This window comes from Capsaspora owczarzaki (assembly GCF_000151315.2).
Source record: "Capsaspora owczarzaki ATCC 30864 unplaced genomic scaffold supercont2.8, whole genome shotgun sequence".
In the NCBI taxonomy this organism is placed as follows: domain Eukaryota; class Filasterea; order Ministeriida; family Capsasporidae; genus Capsaspora; species Capsaspora owczarzaki.
Genome location: NW_011887299.1, coordinates 750582 through 764582, shown reverse-complemented (window position 1 = coordinate 764582; position 14001 = coordinate 750582). Strand labels below are relative to the sequence as shown.

The following is a 14001-nucleotide window of genomic DNA, read 5'->3' as shown; positions in this document are numbered from 1 at the left end:
AGTAACGGAAAAAGGGTCCGTGATTCTATATCAATCGGTTTGTGAAAGAGTAAATCCTCACGAGCGAACCAGTTAGCGAAATAGTATTTCCCCGAGTCAAGATTATGAAAAACGTAGCGGAATGGGGTCTTGAACTGAACGACGGTAACTTCATCGCCGTTGTGATCCTGGACCACTTTTGTTTCCGCCGAGGCGAATTTCTCTTCTATATACTCCTTGGACGGGATGAGATCGTTGATACTGAACTCCATTTTATAAATTGGTTTAGTGTATTTAAACCAATTTCAATTTTGATATCAATCGTAATTTTAACGCACCGGTGTCAGGATTAACTTTTCCACATCACCCACAATTCGGACCTCTTTGGTTGAATCCAAAACGACAATTTTATCAAAAAGCACAGTCCCCATGGCTTCCGTATATACTGCTTGAATCTTTGTTGGGATACACTTTAGCGTTTCCCACTTTGGTGATGATTTCATGCCTACCCACGTATCTTATACTCATCTCTTTCCGTCCCAGATGTGTTTCTAAACCCTCCCGCAATGAGCAACCATACCACGATACCATTTCGATCTTTTTGTGGAAGGATAAATCTCGAGGATCTTCTTGGTCGCAACAATAGTATTCCCCTCCGGGAATGTTATAAAAAAAATAGCGGAATGGGGTCTTGAACTGAACGACGGTAACTTCATCGCCGTTGTGATCCTGGACCACTTTGGTTTCCGCCGAGGCGAATTTCTCTTCTATATACTCCTTGGACGGGATGAGATCGTTGATACTGAACTCCATTTTATAAATTGGTTTAGTGTATTTAAACCAATTTCAATTTTGATATCAATGTTTCTGATTTTTACGCCACTTTTTATGAGCCTCCTCCAACCAATCATAGTAAGTTTGATGTGCTAATAGCTGAAGTGGATATTCAATAAAGGTTTCGACATAACCACAAATGTGGATCGCTTTGGTTGCAAACCGAATTCTAATGCAATTGATCCTCACACGTCCCATACCTCTCAAAAACTCAGCATCGGGGTCTTCGTGTCGATGATAATCCCTTTTCGGTCCCCCAACATCCGCTTCAATTATATCGTACCCCCTGTATTCGTTAATGTCCTCTCCTTTAGTCATCAGACATTTTTTCAAGGATTCAAAGAATACAGGTTGGGAATAGGGATTAATCACGATTGGTTCGATGTGGAGATATGTACCCCAATGATAATCAACGCTACCAATGTTCTGAAACACGTAGTGGAACGGAGACTTGAACACAAGATCGAAACCCGGATCGTCACGTGGGATTAGTATCGCTGAGGCGAATTGTTCTTCCATATATTCCTTGGACGGTTTGAGATCGTTGATGCTGAACTCCATTTTTATAAATTGGTTTAGTGTATTTAAACCAATTTCAATTTTGATATCAATCTTTACAAATGTTGGATATCCGCATCATCCACCCACGAGTTAAACTTAGCCGGACGCCCACGCCATTTGACCAGGTGCTTCTTTTTACCGCGAACGGTTTTGGTTTGGAGAATTTCCTCAATTACCGCTGTATCCGATGGTTTCGACACTTTCTGTAATTCCTGATTGTAAATTGGGGAATCGATATCTTCTCCCGCCAGATCTTGGATTTTGTACGTGACGGGAGTGGTTGGATTGATTCCGACCACAATAAAGGTTTCTTCCGTCCATTTCACGATTTTCGACGTATTCGCAAACGGATCGCGTTTAATACTCATCTTGACATAATCACCGACCTTAAATTTAGCGCGTTGTTGTGGGATTTTATTCCATTGGGCTTGGAGTGTGTCCTGGATTTTTGATTCGTTTTCCGGATTGCGCGCTTGTGTCGGGGTCATTTTGATGGTGGAATGTCGAGTCGTGTTGTAATTTTCCGTTAAATCCGGCAACACTGAGACCCAATCGAACGTGTTATTGTGTCGGCTGTATCGGACCCATCGCATTTTCATCGTGAGAATAACGCGTTCCGCCATCGATGCCTTCGTATCACTATTCGAGTGATAATGGGTGATGTTGTGCTTTTCCATTAATTTGCCCATCGGCTCATTGAAAAACTCTGTCCCTTGATCCGTTTGGAGGAGGGAGGGGTGACGATTGTCGGTGAGGACCGAGGCAAATGCTCGCGAGACTTCTTCGGCGCCTTTCGTTTTCAATGGGATAGTCCACAAAAATTTGGAAAAGGTATCGATAATCACGAGGATGTAGCGATACCCTTTATTATGTTTGATTTGAAAATTCATGTCCGCGAGATCGGCTTGCCACAAGTAATCCAGTCCGCGAGTGATCGTCGGCCGGCGTGGAAACTTGAAGGAATTCGGTTTCAAATAAGTGTATGAATCTTCCGTCGTTAAATCTTGTGGCGGAAGTCCATTCTCTTTTAGCTTTCGATTGAAGGCGGTTTGTCCGATAAATCCGAACTTTGGATCAGTGTATGACATTTTTGTGTGGGTGGAAACTTTTATAACGAACTTTGTTTCCAGGCTCCGGTGTTTTACGCGCGCGAATAAAAAATCAATTTTGGCGAATCGAAAATTGATATCAATTTAAATTGTTTTCAACTATTTTCAAAAATCATGGCCATTCGTCGTACCCGAAATCGTGTTCATCAAACTCTCCCGCCCGTTGATTGCTCCCAATGCACCTCGTGCAAAATGCGGGAGCTCAATGTGGAGATTACTCTGTCAGTTCTATCCGTGAAATCGGATCTCCAAAGCCAGTATCGATACGATGCGGTCGAGAAGAAACACTATCTGAGAAATGGTGGCACAGAATCGGAGGCGACAGTCGAGGAAGTGAATTCCCTGCTCAAATACCTCCTCGATCGGACGTTGAACGATATCAAACGTAAAATTGATCAACTCGACCTCCCCGAAGGAAATCTGAATGCGTTCGTGTTTAGCATTTTCAACGATCTGTTGTCGTTTGCATTCGTAAATGCTGTAAAGTCCGCTGGATATCCGATCGAATAAATATCATATTTCTGTTTCACACAGACATATGAAATTGACAATTGTACAATATTTTTTATTCATTTCAAAAATGCTGGCAAAGAAACAATTGTCCAAGCTGTTCGATGACCTGGAGTTATTCGTTCCGGCGAGGGTGCAAACCGTAAAGAATCCCCGTCAATCGTTTATTTTCGATGGGTCGCGTTGGAATCCTGTGACTGAAGAAGTCGCTAACAAATTTCGGGACCAAATCTATCTTGTATTTGTTGCACCACACATTGATAATTGCAGTGATGATCCGGATGTTTGTGCGCGAGCGAACTCTGCGAATGATCGTTTTGTGAATGTGTTATCCAAAACTTTTGTTTGCGATGTTCCTGATGAAATTTCATCGCTACCCTCAAGGATCCAAGAACGCTTTGCTTTTCAACGCTGGCGTTGATTGTCCAAAAATATTACAAATTTTCAAAAACATTTACAAGTCTTGTTAGAACTCTTGTAAATTTCGAATATAACGGGACAGAGGTCAAGGGTTCGAACCTCAGCGACGACATTCGGATTGCATTAATGAGATCCGCGGTTTTTTGTTTTTCGGTTTTCAATGTCCGAGGACATTTCTGGCCGGCCGAGCCGAGCCGAGCTTCGGCATTTTTATTTTTTAAATAAAAATGCATTTTTCCTCCAAAGTCTTTGAGCAAATTCCAGAGACAAACCCTTATTCTCCATAATCTGATTCGCTGAGAAAAGGACCATCGCCCCGCCCCCCTCCCCCCTTAGAAGGAGAAATAAAAGGACCATCGCACCCCTCCCCCTCCCTCCGAAAAAAAAAAGGACCATCGCCATCCCTTCCTTCTCTGGTGGAAGGAACGAGACTGGTCTGAACCATACAGTACCTCAATAAAAAAGAGGTGAAAAAGTGGGTGGTCCTCCAAAAATCTTCTTTTTTTCGCTAAGGCCTTTTTTTTCTTCCATACGAAAGCAATTATTCTTTATCACTCTCTCACTTCTTCACCTAAAAAAAATAATAATATAATATAGTCTATATTGATTGGGATCTAAAATCGAGGTTACCCTCGGTCACTCTCACCCGCGCGAAGCGCGGACGTCAAATCGCGCCAGCGATTTCATCCTCTCTATCTACTACTGTGAGCTGCGGTTTTGCAGCATTTGCCTCCTCGTTCACAGTAGCAACAGGCAAACTTGGGCTTGTGTGCACGCAGCGTCATGACAGTCGAGTGACCAGTATGGCACGCTTCGCGGCATGGCTCGCAGATCCCTACAAGTGCGATTCAGGGGAAATGTCAGATGGATCTCCAACCCTTTTTTTTCGTTCCCTCAAACTGGCTCGCTGTCAACACGCTTACAGTTCAATTTGCACGTGCCGCATGAATAGTAGTTTGTGATGTTGCTTGCGCCTTCTACAAAGCTGTCCTTGGCACACAACCGCGGACACTCGCTGCCAACGAGCAGTCAGTGAAAAGACGCTTCGGTTTTTTTTTTTTGGTGCAAATCGTGCGCCAACAAACAAGCAATCGATATTCCGTACCTTTCCCACGTCAGTGCACCAGTGAACAAGAGCGCATTCACTGGACGCAAGGAATAGTCTCGCAGAAGCGTATCCTGGGCGCCCGACCAAGGAATGGCAGTTTCACCGGCTTCCGCCTTCACGACCAGAGTGGACGGCGACACGATGCGACTGGAATCCCTGTATGTATCGAGCATAGGCACAAGGCACACAACGTTCGTTGCACGATCAGATGAGTCTTAAGGAACACCTCGCCACTCAACACCACCAGACCCTTACACGGCACAAACGAGCAAGCCTGCATCGGCGCTGGCGGACATGATCTTGTCACCGACCAACTCCTCGAAGCGCAGCTGTATTTGCTGAATCAGCCGCGAAACCTTGTCCAGGGGAGACATGACCAGGTCGCGAATGCAGATGCGAACACCGCCGCGCACAAGGTAGCAGTTGAATGCCACATTTTCCGTCTTTGTTAACACGGGTACGTACAACGCACGCTCGAGATGTCTGTTTGAGGTTCACCGAGCAAGAGAGAGAGAGAGAGAGCGAGAGAAAGAGCGAGAGAGGGCCGTGTTTTGTTTAGCCTCAACCCACCAAAGCTCCGAACATTGAGTCGTACTCACTTGTCGCAGCTCGCGATCGTATTGGCAACCTCCTTGTCAAAGCGCGCAGCTACTTGCTTGAGGCGCTCGGCATCGTCCATGCCTGTGGGAAAAATAGGCGATGTGTTTTTCTAATGCCGCAAACTTAAATCATCACTCGCTTGTTCAAGGGTGAATTACCAGCTCGAAGGCGCAAATCTGTAGAAATTCGAGACAACTCCGCCTGCTTGTTTGCTTGTGATTCCTGTGCATTCAAAACAACAAGACATTGGCAACAATTTCAATTTTGTTCAATCGAGCACAACCACTCGAAACGCTCCTCCTGCATACCTGAATTTGAGCTACATAGCCGGACACTGCTCGAGCGAGATGCTCTGTACACCCGGTTTCAGCATGAATAGGTGAGCCCTTTCTGAGCGAGTCCATTGCGGCACGAAATCAACAAAACTCTTTCACCTACTCGCAAACACGCGTTGAAGCTCAGTCACCGCGCCAGAACTGTCCAGATCTGCGTCGTCATGCACGGGGCTGTCGCTGGCAAGCGTTGTTGGATCATCAATCACAATCAGGGGCTCGTCGGAAGCCATCAGAAGAGCAGGAATTGGCGCAGCGCGGGTCGGGGCGCTGCAGAGAGCGGACGTCTCTACGAGGCGCACCAAATGTGCTGCATCGGCAGCCTTGCGCTCTTTCTGGATCATTTCTATCCCACCATCAACGGATCGAGAGACGAATTGAGAGGGTGACGGTCAGGTTTGGACGCGATCAAGCTCTGAAACGGCACACTCACCTAACAGTGCGTCGTACTGGTGGTCCCGCTGGAGCACAACGCCGCCACTCAGCCTTGTGTTGCAGCATGGGCAAACGGGTCTAAGCAAATCAGCAACCAAGTCACGACCCTCAGTGAGCAAAGTCGGATCGGAGCAACAGCGTTCTTTCGTTTCGCACAGTTCTGCAGTTGTCTCGCTTACTTGCGGTTGAGGCACTCGTCGATGCATGACTTGCAGTACCGGTGACCACACGGGATTGTGATTGTCGTGTTTGACAGCAGACTGCAGCAAATGGGGCATGTAAAATGCTCAAGCAGCATTGTTGACTTTTGATTCCCAAAAAAAAAAAAAAAAAAAAAAATCCCATCCCAAAATAACTCGAACAGTCAGCGTTTATCAAAGCAGAGGCGCCAGCTCGCTCAGCCAGTCTCGACCCGGTGTAGCTTCGCGCGCAACACAGCATGACAATGTAGCAATACTATACGAAATGGACGTACGCACCGAAATTAGGTCGGGTGCTTGCAAGGAGAGCGTTGACATTTTTTGGTTTTGTGTTCGGTGCTTTGTTTGGTTTTTGGAAAAGACTGAGCAGCTACAAATGCCCCCTCCTGAATTCTAAATTTACCCGAAACGACCATTGTGCATGCGTGCAACGAGGTGGTACTCAAGAAACGCTTGTTGTACATCAATAGCAGGCAAGCAACACTCAATCATGCGAGCTGTCCGCTTTGAAATAACGCGGCAAATCGCTCAATATCCTCGGTAGTCTGCACGGATAGCACATCTGCAGGGACCTTGTACGCGCCATACTCGGAAGGCTGGACATTCATGGGCGAATCCACGACGCGAACTTCGACCGTTTCCCCTGAAAGACCCTCTAATTCCTCCCAGTCAAAGAGCGCCGTGCTCGTTGGCGCGTGATATGGGTTGAAATCAACCAGTTTGATAATTTCGCGCGAGGGGTTGAAGTACATGTCAAAGACATCTGCTCATCAATCGGACAGAGTGAGAAAAAAAATGCAGTCAATTCAGATTTTCGTCCGCCGTCGCTCAACGTCCGTTCAAGATTTCAAGAAGAGAGGCGATCATCAATCAGCTCAACCAATTCAAGGCGCGACCTACAATCATTGTTGGGAAAGTTTTCGCGCACATGCTCGGCGAAAAATTCAGCAATCTGCAATCGGATGGTCGCGCGCATGCCGGGAAGAAAATCATAAAAGTTGGACACGTCGCGTTGTGAGATTGCTGGACAAGGTTGGCAAAGGGGGAATACGTGTAAGTTAGCAGAGTAGCAAGCATCAGCATTTAACGCCCAAACGCACAAGACGAAACCCGAAATGAAAACCGAAAATCTAACTCTCTCTCTTACCGATCAACTGGCGATTCCGAACAAAGCACCGAAACTCCATCGACCTCAGCAAGTCGTGCCACCGCCGCAATGCAAGGAACATGGGTACAGAGTCGGGCTCATCGTGCAGATCCGAGCATTCGTCAAATCTGCCAGAGTGGCATGATCAAACCATGAACCAGACCATCCTCACGACTCCTTCCACAACCACCACCAGCAGCAACACTTTGAGGACGTACGAGTGGCAGAGGTCGTGAACAATAAAATCCGAGCTCTTCAGCAACAAGAACACTTCGTCTGCGCTGACACACTTGATGGTGCCTCCAGGGATGATCCACGAGGCATCCTATTCCAAAAGAACAACGGTAGTCCCTGCAGTCAGCACAGCGGCAAGTGTCTCGACAATGGTCGCAACCCTGCTTGAGGTCTTTGAAACCCAGTTTGACCATCGTACCTGTGGAGCACTCCAATTGAGCTTTGGAAACACGGGTCCAAGCGTTGCAATGGCGGCTTTGATTGCGGCTTCGAGTTCGGGGAAGTTTGGCGCCTGTCGACAAAGCAAAAGGCAAAGACATGAGACATCGGGTCGCAATGCGCCATGTGTGAGGAAAGGGGTGGATTGCAGCAAAGTGTCATCACCGCCACACGAGTGACGCCAAGCTCAATGTCGCGCATCCACCTTTCCCCACTTTAGAGAGCAAAGTGCTCGACTACCACAACCCCCATTACATCCAGCGCACATGGAGACACACAGAGCGACACACATCAGGGTCGGAACGTACGGTCGGAGCAATGCTGTCGGTCTCGCTCTGGCTCTGCTGCTCCCAGTCGTCGTCGCTGCTGTCGTTGCTGTCAAACCCAGACGCCGCCACTCGGTTTGGCTGTGCCAGTGAGCGTGCCGTGCCGGCCAGAGCAGAGGCGCCGTCGTCGTCGTCGTCGTCCGAGTCCGAGTACGAGTTGAGGTCGCGTGGATCCACCTTGCCAATGGACGAGCTGTCAATCATGAACACAAGGGCATTCGAGGGGGTGGAGCAGTACAGTTTGATGACATGTAGGATGAGCAAAAGCGAATCGACAATCGCTCCAATGGAAGCCACTTCTGAGATTTGGAGATTGTTGTCGCTTTACTCTTTCGACAGGAAGACGCCGTCGGCAAGCAAGTACTCGACAAAGTCCGAGGTCAGGGGCAGGATTTCAGTCCGCAACGACACATGCTTGAATCGCGGATACCACGATGGCAGTGCGCAATTGAGCACATGCTGGCGGGTTGGTTTCGCGGGCATTCTGAGAGAAGAACGAGAGAAGGCAAAAAAAAAAAAAAAAAAAAACTGAGACTGAGCCGCCAGAGAACAACAGATCAAACTCTCAAATGGAGTGCGTAGTGTACTTGATCTATTACAATTTGCATTGACACTACATGAACGATCCAGTCGTCCTCTATTCAATGCCGGTTGAAGAAGTTTCGTATGAGCTGCAGCGCGACGACTTGCCGTCCGATCGTCAGCCAGCGTCACCGCCACCGCCACCGTCGCCGTCGCCAACACTCGGCGAGCGTCTGAATCAGGTTGCGCCGTTCATTGACGCGCATCTTCGGTGCGTGATTTTTTGTTGACAGTCCGCGACGTGATCTTGCTGATGACGCTGACTTCGGTTGTTTGGTTTTTTTGCCAAGACACAGCGAACTCCGCACTGCTGCCACAGTCTCACTCGGATTCGCGACTGTGCTGGTCGTGATGCGTTACTCTCATCATGTAATATTGTTCGTTCATTTTGCGAGCGAGTGAGCGAGGTGCAATGCCCTGGTTGCCGGTCGCAATCTCAGCAACAAAAAGGCTCAACATCTCAACGCTTTGGGTCTCGCACAGGTCACGCGTTGGACTTCGACTGCTCAGGTGCCGCAGCAGGCAATTCTAAGTCGAAAACGGATACGAGCAGCGGTTGTTGGCGTCGATGTTCAGCAACAGGCACTCCAAGTGTGGCATTTGCCGCTGTGGCGCGTCTGGTTGCGCAGCTACAATTTGCCACCAGCGGGACACATGGCAGGTCAGTCGAGTCTGAGGGGGGAAACAGATTTTGGATATTGTAGAGCAGTGGCGATTATTGTTGCTCATGATGGATGGGATGTGATTTTGACAGACACCCTGCTCGTTCGGTTTCCGGGCGTCCAGCTTGCAACAGACGAGGAGAGCGTACTTGCCTTGCACAAGGAACTGTGCAAATCACCCCGTTCATCCCAGCCTATTGTGTTGAACTTTGAAATCCTGACAACGACCAACGCAGTTCGCGAAGAGCTTCGGAAAACACTTCCGCAGGCTTCCGCTGGAGGCCCGCTTTCGTCCCATCTCATCAAGTCCCCAGGACGGTTGCTTGGCGAGGATGTAAACGCTCTACTGTGTCATGGCTGGCGTTCGAAGGTAGGTCGACAAAGTGGCAACTGAAAGACTTGTTTTGTTTTTTGGGTGTTTTTTGTTTTCGTTTCTTTTCTTTTTTTTATTATGTTTCCGCCAAGACCTCAGCTCTCAACACTCTGCTCATTCGACAGGGATTTCTTGGACGAAAAGATGAAAGTATCGAACACACGCTTATCAGTGCCGGGATTGCCACGGTAGACCGAGAGTTCTTGACCAGCAGCGCGCCTTTTGTGCAGGAGCTGCTCACTCCGTTCGAAGTGCACGAGCTGCTCGAGGCGGAGCGGCACGCAGACACATACGAGCGTGGTATCTGGAAGGCGGTGCATGTTGCGCGTCGACAAGAGCAGCTCGAGCACGCTCGGCAACAGCTGTTGCGCAATGTCGTGGAGCCAGCCGCGAAATTGGCATCTGCAGGTGCCAATCTTACGGAGCACGCAAGAGCCGCAATCGCCTCCGTGTCCGAAGCCACTGCCTCTGCAACTCAGTCTGTACTCCAACGCGGTGCAGCACTCTCAGACGCAGCCAAGTCGTCGCTGACTTCAAGCGTCGATTCTGTCAAGTCAGCGGGTGCCTCCTTGTCCGATGCGGCAGCCAGTGCCGCTGAGGCCATGAAGAAGGCTGCCAGCTCTGCCACATCATCTGCCAATGCAGTTGCAGGGGCGTCGGCCAGTAAACTTGGCAACGTTAGAGCCGATGTTGCCGAGCGCGCTAAATCCGCTGCCGATGCAGCGGCGGAGACTGCAGCCAGTGCTGCGGCTGCACTCAAGCAACACAGTGCAAAGATGGCCGAAAGCGCCCAAGCAGCAGCATCTGTCGGAGATCGAGCGGTTTCCGCTGCATCGAGTGCCGCCGCCGCGCTCAAGCAAAGCAGTTCAAAGATTGCAGAAGGCGCCATGGCATCCGTCACTGCAGCATCGCAAAGCGCGCGCACTGTGGCCAATGCTGCTCAGAGCACTTTGGGCACGGCTGCTTCGGCTGCCAATTCCGTGTGGAGCGCAGCGGCCAAAGCCCTTTCACGGCAAGGTCGCAATTCCCAACCCAACAGCGATGCTGAAGCATCAGACAAGAATCAAAAGCCGCCGCAGCAGCAGCGGCCCAAAGATTGGCCGTGAGCATTAGGTGGTCGGCGAACATGCACGAGGAAATAAACATTGTATTTCATGATGAAACAAAAAGTTTCACGAAAAAGGGGATTCAACTCTTCGAAGAGGTCAAAGAGAAAAAGAGTTCAGGGTTCTTAACAAAAAAACGCGGTCGAAAACCAAAAAGAAAAAAAGGGTGTCACAACAATCCAACATATTCAATCAAAAAATTAGCCAGAAAAAAAAATAATCAAGAAAGAACGGGCCAAAATTACAGAGCATGGCCAAGGTTTTCAATCTCGTCCAGAATGAACTGAATATCCTCCTCGGTGACGGCCGGGTTGGAGAAGACCATTCGGAAAAAGTTGGGGAAGTCGTCGAGCGGCTGGTAGCCAATCATCATGGAGCCACGGTATTGCATGCCGGCCTTGATGACGGGGGCCACGCGATGCAGGGCTTCTCGTCGCTCAGTGTGGTCGAGGTGGCGCAGCGATGGAGGGACGTACCAGAAGCAGACGTTGGTGCACTCGGGCTCGTAGACAAGCTCAAAGCCTGGTCGTGCGCGGATGAGCTCTGCGAGGCGTCGCGAGTTGGCAAAGGCATAGTCAATCTGGCGCTCGTAGCCCTTGTCGCCCTTTGCCTTCCATGCCAGCCAGAGCTTGAAAACGTCGACCTTGCGGCCGCACTGGATGGCCTTGTCGCCAGTGTCGTACTCGGTGTTGATCTTGTCCTTTTGGAAGAGGTATTGGGCGTTGGTGGCGTTGCAGCCCGAGAGGAGACCAGAGGTGCGGATCAGAATGGCAGAGCACTGGAGCGGGATGCCCATCATCTTGTGCGGGTTCCAGGTGACCGAGTCGGCAAGCTCGACGCCGCGCAGGAGCTCGCGTTGCTTGGACGAGACGAGCGCGCTGCCGCCCCAAGCGGCATCAACGTGCATCCAAACGCCGTGCTTTTTGCACACGGCGGCAATCTCCTCGAAGGGATCGAACGCGCCGACAACGGTGGTGCCCGCGGTCGCGTTGACAAAGAAGGGGGCAAGGCCGTCGTCCTTGGCAAGCTGGATCTTGGCGTCGAGGTCGGCGGGAATCATCTTGCCGCGGCGGTCGACGTCCACGGCAATGACGTGGCGCATGCCGAGGCCCATGAGCGCGGCGCCCTTCTTGATCGAGTAGTGGCTGTGCGACGAGGTGAAGACGACGGGGATTTTGCCAATGGCCAGCAGGCCGTGCTCCTTTGTCTGGGGGAAGTGGTAGTGACGAGCAGCCTGCATGGCGTACATGTTGCTGATGGAGCCGCCGGGCGAGAAGAGGCCGTCGCCGGGCACGTTCACGTCCCAGCCAATGAATTCGCGCATGCGCTCCAGCATGTACGCCTCCATGAGGATAAAGACGGGGGCAACCTCGTACGTGTACATGCTCGTGTTGACCATGGTTGTCAGCCACTCGCCGACCATGGCGACAGGGTCGATGCGGGCAAAGAGCTGGTTGTAAAAGCGCGGGTGGGACGTGCGGACGCCGTGCTGGAGGGTGGTTTCGCAGTACTCGACAATCTTGCCAAGCGACTCGGGCTCGTCCGTAATGCGCATGTCGAACGCAGCGAGCAAATCCTTTGGTGCAATGTAGTTGACGACCTTGGCGTCCTCGCGCGACGATGTTTCGCGCATATAGTCGGTGAACAGGGTGGTGATGCGCGAGATGAAGTGGGTCATGACGTCCGTCACGGTGCCATCGGGCAGGGTCAAGTCTAAAAGGCAAAAACAAGAAGGTATGGGGTTAGGAAAAAAAAAGCGTCGGAAACGGAAGAAGAAGGGAGAGCGGAGTCATGATGAGGGACGTAAGGCAATCTGAGGGAGTTGAGGGGTCGCCCCTCTTAGCTTTTGCGTTTCAAATGCATGACTTGCAACAATGGTCATTTTTCGATGCATGTCTGTGTGGGGAGATGGAGTAGTACGATGGACGGCAGTGCGGTTTTTTTTCTTGCCGTTGATCACAAGCTAAAACCTGGTGATTTTCGCTCGTTGTGATGATTGTGAATGAAAGATGGCCAAGCAAAGTCCCACACACACACACACACGCATGCATCCAGAATACCCAATCAGAATCACCCACTCACCCCACTCACAGTGAACGGGACACAGAGGTTGGACAATGAGCTTCAAAAAGTCATCCCCGTGGGGTTGGTTGGGGGTTGAGGTTCTTTCCTTCGCTCCTTCTCTCTCATTTTCTGAACAGTGATGACTCGAACGCTCCATTGTTCACACACTCACACTCTCATCCCCCAAGTGCTAGTCACTCGGGGCTCGGGAAGAAGGAGAGCGATGATGATGACGATGATGATGAAAAGTCACAGCATCTTCACGTGAAGTTCGCCGCAAATCAAAAAAAGTCAAAAAAATAAAATAAAATAAAAAATAAAAAAGTCATGTGGACATCAGCAGAACCGATGACGAACAACCAAAAAAGCAAAGAACGAGAAGGATGAGCATATGAAGAAGGAGCAAAGGAAGAGGAAGATGAAGAAAGAAAGAGGAAGGGAAGAGGAAGGAAAGAGGAAAGGGGGGGGGGAAACGGAAAAGTAAAAGGAGAGCGACGTGAACGAGGGGCGAGCAGATGAAGCGTACCGCGGTGGAAGAGCGCGTTCAGGTCTGTCTTGGAAGAAGGGGTCACTGTAGTGGTTGTAGTAGTGGTGGTGTTGTTGCTGCTGCTGCTGCTGCTGCTGGAGGGCAGGGGAGAGGAATCGCCATCGCCAGCCATTGTCGCTAATCTGATTCAAAGTGTGGTGCTGTTTGAAAAAAAAACGGGACTGACTGAGTCGCATTTGGAATATCGAGGCAAGAAAACAGAGATGATGGAGCGGTAATAAGCAAGGAGCAAAGGGGGCAAGGAGCAAGGGGAAAGGAGCAGCGGGAGCAATCGAACTCGCGAAAGCGCGAATGCTATCACGACACGCTCAAGCATCAAGCGTTCAACAAACGCAAAAAAACAACATGTCACACACGCAATAAAGTCGTCAAAAAAAAACCATCCAAGAAGCTCAGAGCAACAAAAAACCAAAAAAAAAAAGAGTTACAACAAGCAGTATTCCCGCGTGGTCTCCCACCGCAGTACTAACTACTCTCATGGTGGTTTAACTTCGCAGAGCGGAACGGGATGCGGTGCATTCCACCAGATATGGCCGTAACTGAAATAACATGGTTGGGCGAGGTGTTCATAACTGAAGCAACAGTTTCTAAGACTTCCAATTCCCCACGACTGCACGCCTTTGCCGATTCTCTTGCCGTGCGTTCCCCCCCTT

At 49.9% G+C, this 14001-nt stretch overlaps 4 protein-coding genes and 1 non-coding gene across 5 annotated transcripts; 1 reads left to right on the top strand and 4 right to left on the bottom strand.

Moving 5' to 3' along the window:
- Positions 1-4010: 4010 nt before the first annotated feature.
- Positions 4011-6406, bottom strand: CAOG_05164 (hypothetical protein; the record flags this gene model as incomplete). Its single annotated transcript, XM_004346799.2, has 11 exons — positions 4011-4248; positions 4337-4428; positions 4519-4677; positions 4777-5004; positions 5121-5202; positions 5280-5343; positions 5430-5473; positions 5560-5799; positions 5887-5966; positions 6068-6148; positions 6351-6406. The coding sequence occupies 11 exons, from the start codon at positions 6404-6406 to the stop codon at positions 4106-4108; spliced, it is 1269 nt and encodes a 422-aa protein (XP_004346849.1). The 3' UTR covers positions 4011-4105.
- Positions 6407-6576: 170 nt separating this feature from the next.
- CAOG_05163 (hypothetical protein) lies at positions 6577-8539 on the bottom strand (the record flags this gene model as incomplete). The annotated part of the gene is made up of 7 exons (XM_004346798.2): positions 8343-8539; positions 7997-8207; positions 7669-7761; positions 7454-7560; positions 7236-7363; positions 6989-7111; positions 6577-6851 (listed from the first exon to the last, which is right to left on the bottom strand). Exons 1-7 carry the CDS (start codon positions 8495-8497, stop codon positions 6577-6579), a joined length of 1092 nt encoding a protein of 363 aa, XP_004346848.1. The 5' UTR covers positions 8498-8539.
- Positions 8540-8658: 119 nt separating this feature from the next.
- On the top strand, positions 8659-10737 carry CAOG_05162 (hypothetical protein; the record flags this gene model as incomplete). The annotated part of the gene is made up of 5 exons (XM_004346797.1): positions 8659-8807; positions 8893-8965; positions 9080-9257; positions 9351-9628; positions 9757-10737. 5 exons carry the CDS (start codon positions 8659-8661, stop codon positions 10735-10737), a joined length of 1659 nt encoding a protein of 552 aa, XP_004346847.1.
- Positions 10738-10760: 23 nt separating this feature from the next.
- On the bottom strand, positions 10761-13522 carry CAOG_05161 (glutamic acid decarboxylase). The gene is made up of 2 exons (XM_004346796.2): positions 13328-13522; positions 10761-12450 (listed from the first exon to the last, which is right to left on the bottom strand). The coding sequence occupies exons 1-2, from the start codon at positions 13458-13460 to the stop codon at positions 10979-10981; spliced, it is 1605 nt and encodes a 534-aa protein (XP_004346846.1). The 5' UTR covers positions 13461-13522; the 3' UTR covers positions 10761-10978.
- A 247-nt stretch (positions 13523-13769) lies between these two features.
- On the bottom strand, positions 13770-13885 carry CAOG_09641. Its single transcript, XR_889831.1, has one exon. It is a non-coding gene; the product is annotated as a 5S ribosomal RNA (ribosomal RNA).
- Between the last annotated feature and the right edge of the window lie 116 nt (positions 13886-14001).